At 40.4% G+C, this 14,785-nt stretch overlaps 1 protein-coding gene across 3 annotated transcripts in view; it reads right to left on the bottom strand.

Moving 5' to 3' along the window:
- Positions 1–14,785, bottom strand: part of ATRX (ATRX, chromatin remodeler) — a 78,661-nt gene that overhangs the window by 5,912 nt on the left and 57,964 nt on the right. For all 3 annotated transcript variants that reach the window (XM_027662455.1, XM_027662456.1, XM_027662457.1), the window contains 7 exons: positions 14,654–14,742; positions 14,321–14,490; positions 13,245–13,398; positions 12,854–12,957; positions 10,777–10,885; positions 9,532–9,709; positions 7,994–8,188 (listed from right to left, as the gene is read on the bottom strand). In XM_027662455.1, coding sequence (XP_027518256.1) covers positions 7,994–8,188; positions 9,532–9,709; positions 10,777–10,885; positions 12,854–12,957; positions 13,245–13,398; positions 14,321–14,490; positions 14,654–14,742 — 999 coding nt within the window. The remainder of the gene's footprint in view (positions 1–7,993; positions 8,189–9,531; positions 9,710–10,776; positions 10,886–12,853; positions 12,958–13,244; positions 13,399–14,320; positions 14,491–14,653; positions 14,743–14,785) is intronic.

Raw genomic sequence — 14,785 nt, 5'->3', positions numbered from 1 at the left:
AGGGGATGGATTAACAATTTGTTGCAGAGATGACAGAGATCACTTCATGAACCAAGGGAATGCACTCAGATTCCACAACACTAAATGCACTTTAAGAACCTAAAAGGAATGGAACGTGCTCAATGATTTTTCCTTCACTTGGGCTGGACACCTAAGAGCACAATCAATAATCTGCATTTATTATACATAAAGAGCATCTCTGCAGGCTTTAAAACACTGAGCAATACTTTGGGACTATCAACTGTCTATCAGCATTCAAAAGAAAAGGCTGGTCTCTTAAAACTGTTCAGATACATGTTGACATAAATAGTTCCCCACCCTTCTGGACTAAGAAAGGTCAAAGCACTGCTATGAACCAGATTAGATCAGCAGGTTGCAATTTAGACCTTCGTATTCCACAATATCTCTAATGCTTAATTGTTTTTATATATAAAACATATAAATCACATAATGGTTTGGGTTGGAAGGGACCTTAAAGACCATGTAATTCCAATCCCCTGTCATGGGCAGGGACACCTTCCACTAGCCCAGGTTCTGTGTGTATGTGCCTATACACACACACACACACAAAACACACACACACATATATATATAAAATCTCCAGTATAGCTTAGCATTCAGTCTAAGATTTCTAATACTACAAATTATGTAAGTCCTATTAATGTTTTTTTGAAACATGCAGAGTCACCAGCATGTTGAATATTTCCTAGATAAAGCAAAACCAAACTGGCTGCCAACTAAAATATTAAGTTGCCACTGCCCTTGTCTGGACTGCAGATGCCACATTATGACAGATGAATACCTCAGCTAAGAAGTGATATAAAATCAGACACGGAAAGCTGGCATTTCAAGGCAGACAGTAATGGGTTTGCAATCCTCATTCTCACTGAGGCAACATCTCCAGTTTTTCAAAGATGATGACTCTCTGCCTGAATAAAGGTAATGCTGCAAAGGATGAAGAAAAACATGCTCTGCAGGACTATGAAAAACTGCTCCTGCTGCACCACAGGAGTTCCCTTTTGGAAATCATTATTCAACGTGGGTTTTTTACATGCACTTTTATCACTGATGAGCTTCAATATGCCTCAGCATTCAGTCTAAAATTCCTTATATAAAAACATCACTGAACTGCTGGACCACTCCTGAAAGGCATTACAGTGAGCATATGAGTCATATGAGTACCTACAGTCCCCCTTCACATCATGACCTCATTCTGCCAGCCCTTTGTACAAGCAGGAATCCAACCAATCCTACCCTGACACTTCAAAATCTCCATGGAACAATGACTGGAAAGAATGGCCTGTGCCCACAAACAAACTGATTTTTGCAACCCCTCTGGTAACTGTGTGTGGAAGTCCTGACCAGAGGTTCTGTCACAGCAGCTACAGAAAGATGTTTGTTTCCGTGTGTTTTAAAACTTAGTTATGTTAACCAGTTACGTAAAAGCTGGTCCTTGTTTCATCCTTGTACTATCTGGTCTCCCTGAATTTGAATCACTGTTTTCATTGCCAGCTCCTCAACAAAATATTCCACGTGGTACCTGCACAACTAATGGGCACAAGGAACAAACGATGGGATTCTGGGGTGCTGAGAGAGAAGGCAGAGAGAGACAAGGGGTGCCATAACAGGGCTGATGAAAACACCCCAGGGCAGTGGGGGAAGAAGCCAAGACCCCCAGACAAGAGGACACGGCTCCCGTGCTCTCAGCAGAGCTGAATCCCAGTGTGGAGGCTCCTGGACGTGCATGAACTGCCATGGGAACACACTACACTGCAACATAATCCAGCCCCACTTAGCCAGCACAGGCTTCAAAATGTGCTTTAAATTACATCCAACTGTGTGTTTGCTTTTCTTTGTCTAAACTTTATTTTGCATTAACTTTAATGATGGAGCTTGAAAACTGGGATATGGACTAAACTACCTTTTGGGTTAATTTTACTATGAAAAAATAATAAATCCACCTTACATATGAAAAATCATCAGAATAATTATTTCTTTTAATTTATTTAGTTTGTTGATAATGATTATCAGTTGGTTTAAAAGTTTTAAGATGAAGGAAAAAATTAAGAGAGACTTTAAAAAGTTTTTGAATTTAAAAAAAAAAAGGGTTGTCTTTTATAAATCCTGATAGAAATTAAATGCTATGGAGAGAGAAATGTATTAGTAAGGAAATCTTCCATGAAGGAATGTGAGTTATGTTGTAATTCATAAAAAAGTTTTTCTCAACCAATTGAACATTTAATACCGAGGTAAAATATAAAAAAATAAGCAGCAAGTTCTTCCGATTCTGAGATCAAAATTCATAAAGTTGTCCCCTCGTATGGAACTACAGTCAAACACATGCTCTGGCTATGTCCTGAGGTAGTATAAAATAATGATATGCTATATCCAACTGAATCCCAACTATGATTTTAATCTGCTTTTCCAATCTGTATTACATGACCTCAACTGAGCCAAGTTTTCATTTCACATAAATATAAATGTGAGTGACTCTAATCCACTGAAGAGGCTCGTGTGGGGAGGAATAAGCCCAGGGCAGAGGGTGCAACAGTTCCAGCTCCCAAGGACACAGAGGGGCCCCCAGTATTGTCTCTGTCCACCCCCCCATCTCCACTGCTCTGAAATACGTGTCCCACTGGCCCAGGTAAATGCCAGGATCACACCCTGATCCCTGGGGATTTGTGTCAGCCCCAGTCAGCCCAGCACACAAAGCCCCCAGAGCAGAGTGTTCCGAGCCTGGGAGAACCTACTTGACAAAAACCCCAAGCCAGCAGCTCAGTCATAAATCTCACTGGTTTAAGAAAAGGCTCTGGATCCACTGTTAAATTCAGAGCAAAGCAAAACATAGCACAGCCATAATACACTCAACAGAATTTTCTCACTTTACCCCATCCTCTCCTTTTGAATTGCTGCTACTCTACAAAATTAACAACAAAACCTGTTTTTTCAAGCTGTTTTTACTGTGGGTTAGATAAGGAGTCACTACATTATAAAGCTCATGGCCTATGCTTAATTATTTCTGTAAATTATACTATAATTATTTCCATACCTAAATACAGCATATTTGACCAAGAGACTACTCGGTCTTAAGATACCTAGTACACCTTTTTTGGACTGAAATTCCAAATCAGTCCTTTCCAGCTGTGCAGAGACAGGAGATGAATGAAATCAAGCAGTGGAAGTTAAGACTAACCTAATAATTAATGTGAACAACATTCATAATACAAATATTCTGTTAACCCCAAGTATTTGTATATTTGAAGACACAGGAGCTGTTACAGAGGGGTAAGGGCAGAGCAATGGCCCTCTGGAGTTGGGGTTGAAGGACAACAGGCATTTTCCCCCGAGCTCCTCGTCCCCCTGGAGGTCTTGTCCAGACCACAAAAGGCAGAAAGTTGCTGCTACAGTTAAAACTTCACCTGAAACTTGGATAGACTTCCACATACTGCACATTTGTCATGTGATTCCTTATATAAAATGGAAGCATTCAACGTCTTCCCTCCTTAACAACACTGTGGAAGAAAACTGGTGCATCCTCTCCTGGATTAGGAGCTGGCTGGAGGGTCGGGCCCAGAGAGTGCTGGTGAATGGAGCTGCATCCAGCTGGCAGCCAGTCAGTAGTGGTGTCCCCAGGGGTCTGTGTTGGGTCCAGTCCTGTTTAACATCTTTATTGATGATTTAGATGAGGGGATTGAGTCCATCATCAGCAAATTTGCTGATGACACCAAATTGGGAGGGAGTGTCGACCTGCTGGAAGGCAGGAGGGCTCTGCAGAGGGATCTGGATAGACTTGAGAGATGGGCTGATTCCAATGGGATGAAGTTCAATAAAGCCAAGTGCCGGGTCCTGCACTTTGGCCACAACAACCCCTGCAGCGCTACAGGCTGGGCACAGAGCGGCTGGAGAGCAGCCAGGCAGAAAGGGACCTGGGGGTACTAATTGACAGGAAGCTCAACATGAGCCAACAGTGTGCCCAGGTGGCCAAGAAGGCCAATGGGATCTTGTCCTGTATCAAAAATAGCGTGGCCAGCAGGAGCAGGGAAGTGATCCTTCCCCTGTACTCTGCGTTGGTGAGGCCACACCTTGAGTATTGTGTTCAGCTCTGGGCCCCTCAGTTCAGGAAGGATATTGAGGGGCTGGAGCGGGTCCAGAGAAGAGCAACGAGGCTGGTGAAGGGACTGGAGCATAAGTCCTATGGGGAGAGGCTGAGGGAGCTGGGGTTGTTTAGCCTGGAGAAGAGGAGGCTCAGAGGTGACCTCATCACTGTCTATAACTACCTGAAGGGAAGTTCTGGCCAGGTGGGGGTTGGTCTCTTCTCTCAGGCACTCAGCAATAGGACAAGGGGGCACGGGCTTAAGCTCCGTCAGGGGAAATTTAAGTTGGATATCAGGAGAAAATTCTTTACAGAGAGAGTAATCAGGCATTGGAATGGGCTGCCCAGAGAGGTGGTGGATTCACCATCCCTGGAGATTTTTAAACGCAGATTGGACGTGGCACTGAGTGCCATGATCTAGTAAATGGACTGGATTTGGACCAAGGGTTGGACTCGATGATCTCGGAGGTCTTTTCCAACCCAATCGATTCTATGATTCTATGGTCTTGGGCTGAAATTTGGATTATTGCAAAGCCAAAGTTCTCAAGTATATATTTTAAAATCAAGCACTATTTGCTTTTTCGTTCACTGGCTTTTTACTTCTGACTTTTAAAACGATACAGAATGAATTCTCTTAACCCATTAAAAGCAAAAGAATTAAAAATCTGTTTTTTCTTACATCAAAGAACTTGAAAAATGTGTTAAAACTAGGATTTACAAGAAAATCCCCAGCACTCAGCTCTGAATAACTCCTCGACACACATGAACCCTGGCTAAGGGATTTGTAAAGAACCTTCCTACTGTGGGGTATCACTGGAGTTAAGAAGGTCTCAGAGAAGAAAACCTATTGTCCCTCCAGCTTTTTCCACGTTCTTGCATAGATGGTTGGAGAAAAGATGGAAAACATTTCCCCTAACTCCTATTCCAAATTCCCTACAGAAAACATGGAACAAAGCTCTTTGTACCCACATTCTGAGGAATCTGCTCTCTCAGTGCCTGGCTGTGTCTCCCCCTGCACACTAAAAACATGTAAAAGCACTGCAAGTGTCCCTTTCCCTGCCTGCCTGCCCAGCAGCAGTTCCACAGCCACAGCACTGCCCAGCACACTGGGCTTTGAAGAGGTAAAAAAGGCCCGGAGACAAAAGGAGACAATTACAGACAAAACCTGTCAGAGGCAGAACTAAAGCTCCTTTTAGCCTAAATAGCTATTTTGCTCTGCTGGTAATTAAAGAGGAACAGTTCAGGCTTTGTGACAGCTCAGCGATGGAACAGCAATCCAGGTGAAGCTCCAGTGGCCTTTGTTTCCAGGGAAGAGCTGCAGGGATGGGCTTGGGTGCTGAGCCCACCATGACAAAGCATCAGAGCATCATGCAACATGATCCTAAGGAGAATTTTTGTCTCTAAATGCTGTGTGATTACTTGATGTTACAATAAAATGTTTTCATTTCAATAGACTTACATCGACTTAAAAAAAACTCTCAGCTGTTAAATTAACTAGTTAAGATTTGTAATTATTAAGATAGATCATGCATATTTGCTAAAATCACAGTGAAATGAAGAATACTTAACTGAGTGAATAACCTCGCACAGCTTAGAGAATAACACCCACTGCAATATTTCCTACTGCTGATATTTCTTTTCATTGTTTATGTGGGGTTTTAGAGAACTGGCTCGACCAAAAAAGACAGAATAGGAAATAAAACAAAACTGAACTGTGATATTATAACTAAGGCCTGAGCCACAATTCAATTAAACAGATTGCAGGAATCAAGGAAGGAGTCACTGCAACTACTGGACCAGCTGTTCTGTGAGCAAACCAAGAACCTCACTGTGGATAAACTGAAAATACAAGACCCCAGTCAGCTGAGCTTCACAGATGCTGCCAAAAATGAGCCAACCAGCTCAGTCCATACACTGGGAATTCCCTACTTCCCACCAGCAGCTTCTGGAGGACCTGAGGGAACCCAGCACGGCTCTTCCTCACTGCCAAGGCTAGTCTGGGGGACAGAGAAAGGGAAGGAATATTTGGGGATTAACAAGTAGCTTCCCATATTCTCTGAGGCTATTTGGAACACAAAGTCCTTTTTTCTAGAAATAAATACAGAAATGGCTAAAATAAGATGAATGTACTTGATGATTTATAGCCTTTTCAACCAATAAATAAAAAGGGATTAGAAATCTGCACACAGCATGTACTCAGATGCACATCTTCAAAAGGATGAAATACTATTTGCTAAAACCATGAAAAAAACCCAAAACTATTCCAGTGCACAGATTTACTCTATTTACAGCCAGAAAACAGTCAAAAGCTTCTATTCAACTTGACTTACATAAGCCTTACACTGATGGAACTTAATATGCAAAACTGAATGATAAAGCAAGTTTGGAGTTTATAAACTTTCTCTTTTACATTATACTCATCCATTAATTGATTTATTTTTGTGAAAGGAAACAAATAATCTTCAAAATATAATTATTGCACTGGATTGATCAATGCTTTGGGTAAACAGACTCAGCTGCTTCACAGGTTTTCAACCTATTTCTAAGCTTTTAAAAATAAGTAGCAACAGCAGCAAATGGTGAAACATTAGCTATAAGTTTGCATAAATGCACATGGTGTGAAATAATTAAGAACGTATAAAAGATAAAATACTATTAATTACAACCTAAAGGAAGTTGCTTTAGGGGGAAAACTAAAGAATTTGCCAAAATCAAAATGCACAACACAGTAAAAGAGTAGAATGCAATTTTCAGTTATCTCCAATGTGGTGCTTCCAGTGAGAAACACTGTAATAAAGAGAGCTCAGACAGAGGCAGCACAGTGTGTGTGCCAGGGGGTCACAGTGCCTGGGGAACAGTGACTGACACAGGGCTCCCACTCCCCACATCCCCTGGCAGCTGCACCCACACTGAGGTGATCCATGGGCTGGGGCAGAGAATTAACAATCCAGTGTGATGCCTGACCAGAACTGATTGCACTATAGTGGTCTACAGATAGTTGAGAATGGAAAACACACCATTTTTCCTAGGAAATGAATAGATTTACAAACTGGAAAATCTCCCTCCCCCCACCCAGACACTGTGGAGTGCCCAAAACACAGAAATTTAACCAGTTAACAAAGGACACATTGACATGTTACTGTTCCCCAGCTGTTCACCTGTAAGAAGTAAAGAGAACTGCACAACAGCTAAATGATGAACTAATCTTTAGCAGACCACATAAACAGAGTATATAAGTATAAAACTGTAGCCTAATGTTAAAGTGACTTGGATAAAAAGAATAAAATAACAGAACCAGTTACTCTTTTCCCTAAAGCTCACTCCTGCCTGACTAGTGCAACTTTCCCCCTGTCTCTACCATATGTCTATTAATAGTCCCTTCAAGAAGAGGTAAACAAGGAACTAAAAACCAAAACATGTTGGAAAGGAGAGCATGGATTAACTGGACTCTTATCTAGTCAGATAAAAAACAGATCTCCAAGTACAGCGTCACCTCAGAGATTTGTTACCACAAACTGAGGTTGTGCTGGGTATCACAAGCAACCACTCAGATGTTAATTTGAATTTTGGCCTCCAGTTACACGCAGTAAAACTTCTATTCACTCAAACAGTGTAAAAATGTATCTGTGTTTGTTTTGACTTAAAAGTTTCATCTTTTAATTGAATACCTTTCTCGTACACTGTCACACCGAAGGGAACTCCTTCTGCAGCTCATTATACCATCTATGATATTAATTATGTATTTTGTTGCGTTACCTGCTGTTCACCTCCCTCCAAAGTGGACAACACTGCTCTACAGTGAAAACAACACTCTGCTCCCAAGATGAAATATTTCATATCCTTACACAGCTGCAAGTCACTGTCACAGCACGGAATTCCCAGCACTGGGCATTGACCTACTTTGGGCAACATGGGGGTGTCTCTCTTCTTCTTCTTCTCCGAGTTCGGGTCGTCCAGCAGGTCTGGCTCGAAGGTGTAGAGCTCTGTGAGCTCGTTCATGGTGAAGTGACGCTCCACCTGCTGCTGGTCCACCACGCGGAAGGACAGCGACTGCTTGGTCACCTGGCGGTCGTAGATCTTGTCCTCCATCGTGCCCTGCAAACACAGCCCTGCCGTGAGACACTGCACTGACAGGGCACAGGGACACACAGAGAACAGAGCCAAGAGCACAACACAGCACTGCTCCATTCCCCTCACCTCCTCCACCAAATTCCTACAAAGAACCCAAAATCCCTTTGTTTGTTAAGAAATAAAAGAAAAAACCTGCTGGAAGCGAATGTTGTAAGAACTGTGTATGGGACAGATGTCATCTAGCTGTTGACTGGAGTAAGGAAATTATTCTTTCAATAGTGTTTTTAAGAGATCCAGTTTTGCTGCAATTCCCCAAAGTAGAATTATGACCAAAAAATGGCAATTTTCACAGCATGTACCTTATTTTGCTGCTTTGAGCAGCCTGCAAAAAGGAAAACAGATACCATATCACTGTGGTGGGGGGGAGAGGGAAAGGGAAGCAGTCAAGTCTAATTCATCACAGCTGTGTAGGAAAAAAATTAGATCTTTGATGAAAAAAGGAAAATTACTTATTCTTTGGAAAAAAAAGATGATGACTGAGAAGGATGAGAACAGCACAGTCTGTTCTGAAAAGCCTAATTTAGGAAGGATATCAACAGTTCAAAAGTACACAGAGAAAACTACAACAATAAGTTGAAGCCTGAAGAGAAAACCTATTTCTGACAGTAACATGTTAAAGACAGTTGGCATGGAAATAGTGTCTTGATCAAGGGTTAAGTGCTTTACTGGGAAAGGTCTTCAGGCTACTCTGTAACACCTGAAGGACCAGAACATTACACAAGATACTTCCTAACAGAAAAAATGGCCTTACGCTTAAATAAAGCATAGTTCAGTGTCCATCAGAATTATTACACATCTTTAATATTTGCAGGGAGTGATACAAGTTTTCAAGTCATGACTTGATGCCTTTTACAAAAAATTCTTTATCTCCCTCTGATTTCATTCCAGTTGGACCATCAGGGCCACACAGAGCAGGGTCTGTAGAAGGCACCTGTACTGAGCAAGGCTATTCCTTAACCACCATCCTCCAGAGGGTCTATTCAACTCAGAACTTTTAGTAGTGTGCAAATTGAAAAAGCTGAGCCCCTATTCTGAGTCTAGATGTGTAAATCACTTCTAGAATTCCAGAACCTGCATTACACAAAGTGTCACGTGAGGTGGGCTGAAGAGGAAATAATTTCAGTTGTTATTTATTTTACCATTCCTTCCTTCAAGAGCTGCTTCAGTGGCCAAGTACTGCTACAGATGAGGGCTGCAAAACTACTGCTTTGTGCAGATCACTCCAGACTCCAACACAAGTGCACATACAGACAGTTCACATTCGATTGCAGGATGAAATATCACAAAGATATCAGCCAGAAACCCACCTGAGCCAAAAACCTGTACACGAACACAGGTTTGTTCTGTCCAAAACGATAGACCCTGAAAATACTCTGGATGTCATAGGATGGGTTCCAAGAGGCATCAAAGATGATGACTCTGTTGGCAGCCACCAGGTTTATTCCAAGGGAACCTGCTTTAGTGGATATAATAAACAAGCGGCCTCTGGAACAGAGAAGAGTTGCAAAATTTGAGTATTTTGGAAAACAACTATTGTTGCTGTGTTACTATGGAGTTGTTCACGCACTGAAATAACTCAAAAACTTCATTAAAATAATATATTAAGCATAAAACAGATGCAGATTTTACAAGGACAACACTTTTAGCAAAACATATATTCCCAAAAATACAGATCAAGGCCTTTTGCAAACCAACTGTTAACAAAAACTGGAGGGGAAGAAAGAACTTTTGCATTTTCAAACTCTAATAAAACTAGTTATATCAAAATAAACCACAAATTTAAACAAGCAGATGCCATGCTATTGAAACTGCTTCCTGGCCTGCAAACTTTCAGGATAACTCTAGAATGACACTGTTTTTCTGATATATCTGCTTTTTTTTGAAGGCCACCTCCCTCAGCTTCAACTTGAAATCAGTTCTTGACAGGTACTGACAGAATAAACTCTTTAAAAGTAGTAACACTGAATTAGGTTACTTCTTAATTTAACTTTTTTCCCCTGACATTATAAATGACTGCAATATAACTACAGACTTTATTTTTTAAACAAAGCTGGGAAGGTGAAGCTCCTTACCTTCACTTAACTTGTGCAAGCTTACACCTCTCTATCCAAATGTGAATTCCAAGTCCCATCTTGGATGAGCAGTGGATGGCTGGGAGACAGTTCTGGAGATATCTAACAGAGCCACATGTTTCTGACTGGCCCAGGGACTGCTGCCTCCTGGCCAGACCCCACAGGGCTCTGACTTGCCTGGGTCCTTATATCCTTTTAAATCATTGTAATAAAAATATCTTCTCTGGTTTAAATTGGTTACAATCTAAAGAACTACGAAACCAGCAAGGAAACACTGAACAAGTATTGAGCAGTACTAATAGAATTAATCTAAAGAAGTCAGGAACATATTGCTGCACGTATTTTGTGCAAGTTCTGACAACACTGTGATAATTATTTGCCTACCCTTAAGGTAATTAAGCTAATACAAGTAACAAAGAAATAAGTAACAAAAGAAAGAAAAGGGGGGAAATAAAGCACCTATATCAGAAAAGGTCTCACCTCACATTAGTTTCATCATTAAATTCTTCAGCCCATTTCTTCCTTGACTGAGCTGTAGTTGAGCCATCCAAGCGATAGTAATCGATGTTTCTGAACCATTTTCCCTCACCTGTAAATGTAACAGTCAAATTACTAAAATGCTGAGGGTGTAAGTACCCAAACTGGTAACACTGGATACACACAACTCTCCAAGTAGTAAGGAACAAATATGGAACATAAAATATACTAGTATGGCAGTGGGAGAAGACTATTATTGGTATTCAAGACTGAGAATGTTTTTGGAGGCTACAGGTGCTTGTCATGGGCCTTCTGTAGAAGAGCTTGCATAACAAAATATAAAATATGTATCGTGACAGGAGATAACAGTCATTGCATTTGTGATGACAACCATCATCCACGAGCCTGCAACAGCTTGTACAAACCCTACACAGGTTTTGTCTAAAATTATTCAATACCAGAATAAGATGAATGCCAATATCATTTTACCTCGTAAAAAGTACCCAGTATCTATCCCTACCCACTTCTTCTTAAGATTTTGTTGGTTTTTTACAGAAAGATAGAAATTTTTAAAAAATGTTCTGAGCTTAAATTTAAATTGAAGTATTTGAAAAAATACCTGAGCTTTTTTGGGGGTCATTCCTCTTATTTTTCACTATTCTATTTATATATATATACATTTGGAGGGATATGCCTTAGCTTAACTTGGAGTCAAAGTTAATTTTAAAAAGTAGTTACGTGTAGCTGCAGTTAAATCTAATCTATAGGCATTACAGCACTAATTGTACTTTCCAGCTGATCTGTGTAGCTTCATGTTACAGCACGAGTGTAAGTCAGTCTCTCCCACACAACCAGCATTTGTAAGGAAATGCTCCAAAGGAGATTTCAAAAGTCAAGTTCTAATAATTTTGGGACTGAAACTCGGAAAAATCTTTGAGTTTAATTACCTTGGGAGTTACAGCAACTTCTTGCCAGACTGGGGGAAAATGCTACAGCTGATAGATTTTCTTCTCTCCCCAGTTCACAAGTAACCTTTCATTTTCTTTGGCCATCAAGGTGTATGTACACAAAACTAATAGCACTGAGCCATCAATCATGAAGAAAACAGCATTTCTGAAGACAGCATTGCTCAATTCAATCAATTATGAGAAACAGATTGTTGAGTCAGGAAGTGAATCTTGCCATGATACATAATCTAATTGCTCACCAGAAGAACTACCACACATGAAAAAACCCCACTCCTCAAAACATTTTCTCCGACTAAAGGCACAAACTCCCCCAAAACCAGACAGTTTGTAATGCCTGAAGATGGCAAAAGCTCAGAAAAGGAAGCAACAGCCAGAAACAATAAATCCGTGAGAGGGAGATGTGGAGTCTCCAGCTGACTGTGTCTGTCACTGAGCCACCTTCCTCTTATTTCTAAGTGCAAACACACCAAACACTTGCACAGGATGTTTGAAAGGGATGGCAGACTTGAAGGAATTCTGCACTGCACATGTACTGGGAAATGAACCACCACATAAGGATCAACTGCATCCTCGGGAGCTCTGGGAGCATCTCGGAGTAAACAGGACAAACATCCTGAGCAGAGGAGGAGTGAGACATTCCTTGGCATTTCAGCATCACTAGGATAATAATTAACTCAATATTTGCTCCCTTATGAAATCCATAAGCCAATCTACTGCCCTACATATAAATTCATATTTTGCACGTTTTACACACTGGTTTAAAGTACCCTAATTCTTTCATCAGCTCTCCCACAGAAGGAAGGATCAGAATTTGCCACAGATCAGAATGTAACATCACTTTTATAAAGGATTTAACAAAATGCCTTCTCTCCTCTCAGATGATGAACATTTAAGCTGCTTAGGCTGTCACAAGCATGGATGATACAGAACGAAATCAGAAGCAAGAGTCCATAATGGGATAGCAGAGACCACCTGCAGGGGAGACCAATAATCCTGCCAACTTCAGGAACAGTCCAGAGCAGGCAATAGTTATTTCAAATCCACTCCCTGTGGACTGAATAGAGACTTGTAAAAGAGTTGTGAGGTTTGCAGTTGTTCAAGGAGACACTCACCTTTATAGATAGGAGGCTTATCTCTGTCGGTTTTCTCCCTGTTGGCCAGCTCCAGGAAATCTTCTATCAAATCCAGAGATATCAGGGACTGGCTGAACACCAGGCTGGAAACAGAAACAGGAAAACACAAAATTCATCTCTGAAGTTATTTTATTTATTTTACTGCTTGGTTTTTCTTCCCTCCTCCCTTTGAGACAAACAGCCCTTCTAGACACAGGTGAAGACTTTGCTGGAATCTTGGGCATGTGTGGGAAAAATCCCTCATAAAAAGGCATGTAGCCTTTGCACATCTGCTTCAGAGAACAGCTACAGCATAACCAAGAGTGAATTCAGAACACTGTCAGACTACATATTTATAAGGTCATTAGTAATATGTCTAGAACTGACTTACACTTTGTCTCCAAGCTCCTCTGCCATTCGAAGAATTTCAAAGAGAAGCACCATTTTCCCAGAATGTTCCAACACTTCAGCATCTGCATCAGTGACAAAATCTTTGTACCAATCTGGTGCTGGGCTGCCAGGATTGGAAGAGGATGTAGCTTTGCCTAAAAAAAAAACCAAACCAAACCAAAATTAAAGATAAGAATACGGTCTCCATTTAAATGCTTTGAAATGTCTGAACAGACTTGTTTCCTCATCATTAGATGTAAATGGTATGAAAAGAGTTAAAGAGACAAAAAAACCCCAGCATTTGCACTATTAGCAATTACAAGGCTGCACGAGAGGTAAACTTTTAAGTGATCTAGAGACAGAAACTCACCCTGCCTATAATGTAATTAACACGTTTAATCTCTGTGTGTCTTACATACACACACTCCTCCCTTACACATTTAAAATATGTTTGTCATTAGTCTGGAGACCAAAAAACCCCAGAGTTCTCACCTTAACTGTCCCCAAAAAATTCAATTACTTAGGGAAAATCACTAGACACATGTGAAATGACAAAATCGGAAAATTACCTCTATAATTCCAGATACAAGACAAAATCTAGATTATTAAAGAAAAATCAAAAAATGAAATGTGCAGCTTTAAGAAGTTTGAATAATAATCTTTAAAAAGGGCTTGTATTCCTGTTGCATCATATCTGCTCACTCAACATCCAATTCAAATTCCAGGTGCAACAAATCATGACATGCATATTTCTTAATCTTTCCATTAATCTTTTAGCAATATGTTAAAAGAAGATGAAAAGCAGCATAGCTCCTCAGTTAACTTTATATCATTTTGTATTTCTAAATTTAAAAAAAAAAATCATTGTGCAGCTTCCCTGCCTCAAGACCCCTAAGTTCTAAATTGATGCCCCTTATTTTTCCAGGATGAGTGTACTATTAGGAGGAGCAGGAGCTGTAAGTATGGAATTAAGGAATTTGCCATTCTGCAACACAGCAGAATTCCTGACAGTCCTCTTCAACTGCCTTTTTCAAAATGAAGCTGCCTCACATTTTACTCATTCTGGATTATACTCACCTTCCTCTGACTTTGTTGATGACGGGTTGTTTGAAAGATCTTCTGCATTTCCTTCTCCACCTCCACGAGATCTTGAATTCCAGACTTTAATGACTTCAACATCATTATCACTGCCACTTCCACTTGAGCTACACTCTTTCTTCACCTTTTTCCCCTTGGATTTTTTTTTCCTAAAAAGGCAACATTACACATCCCATTTTTTTTTTAAATCCCACTGCTAGAGAACATATTCTAACAGATACATAAAATACAAAATAAACATTCACTTTTATAGGAGTCACTTCAGCTCTATTGGGAAAATAAATCCAACAAACAAAATAAAAGTTCAATTACTTTGCATAATCATCAGAACTTAAGCTCATTGAAGTTTCTTCCGAATCTGAAGCTATGAAGTCATCCATGCTGTCTTCATCAAAATAGCCCTCAAAAGAGAAAAAAACCAGAAATTATTACATATATTCATCC

This window comes from Corapipo altera, unplaced genomic scaffold (genome assembly GCF_003945725.1).
Source record: "Corapipo altera isolate COAL_440 unplaced genomic scaffold, ASM394572v1 326, whole genome shotgun sequence".
NCBI lineage: Eukaryota > Metazoa > Chordata > Aves > Passeriformes > Pipridae > Corapipo > Corapipo altera.
Note: the sequence above shows the minus strand (reverse complement) of the source record. Positions and strands in the feature narration are given on the sequence as shown.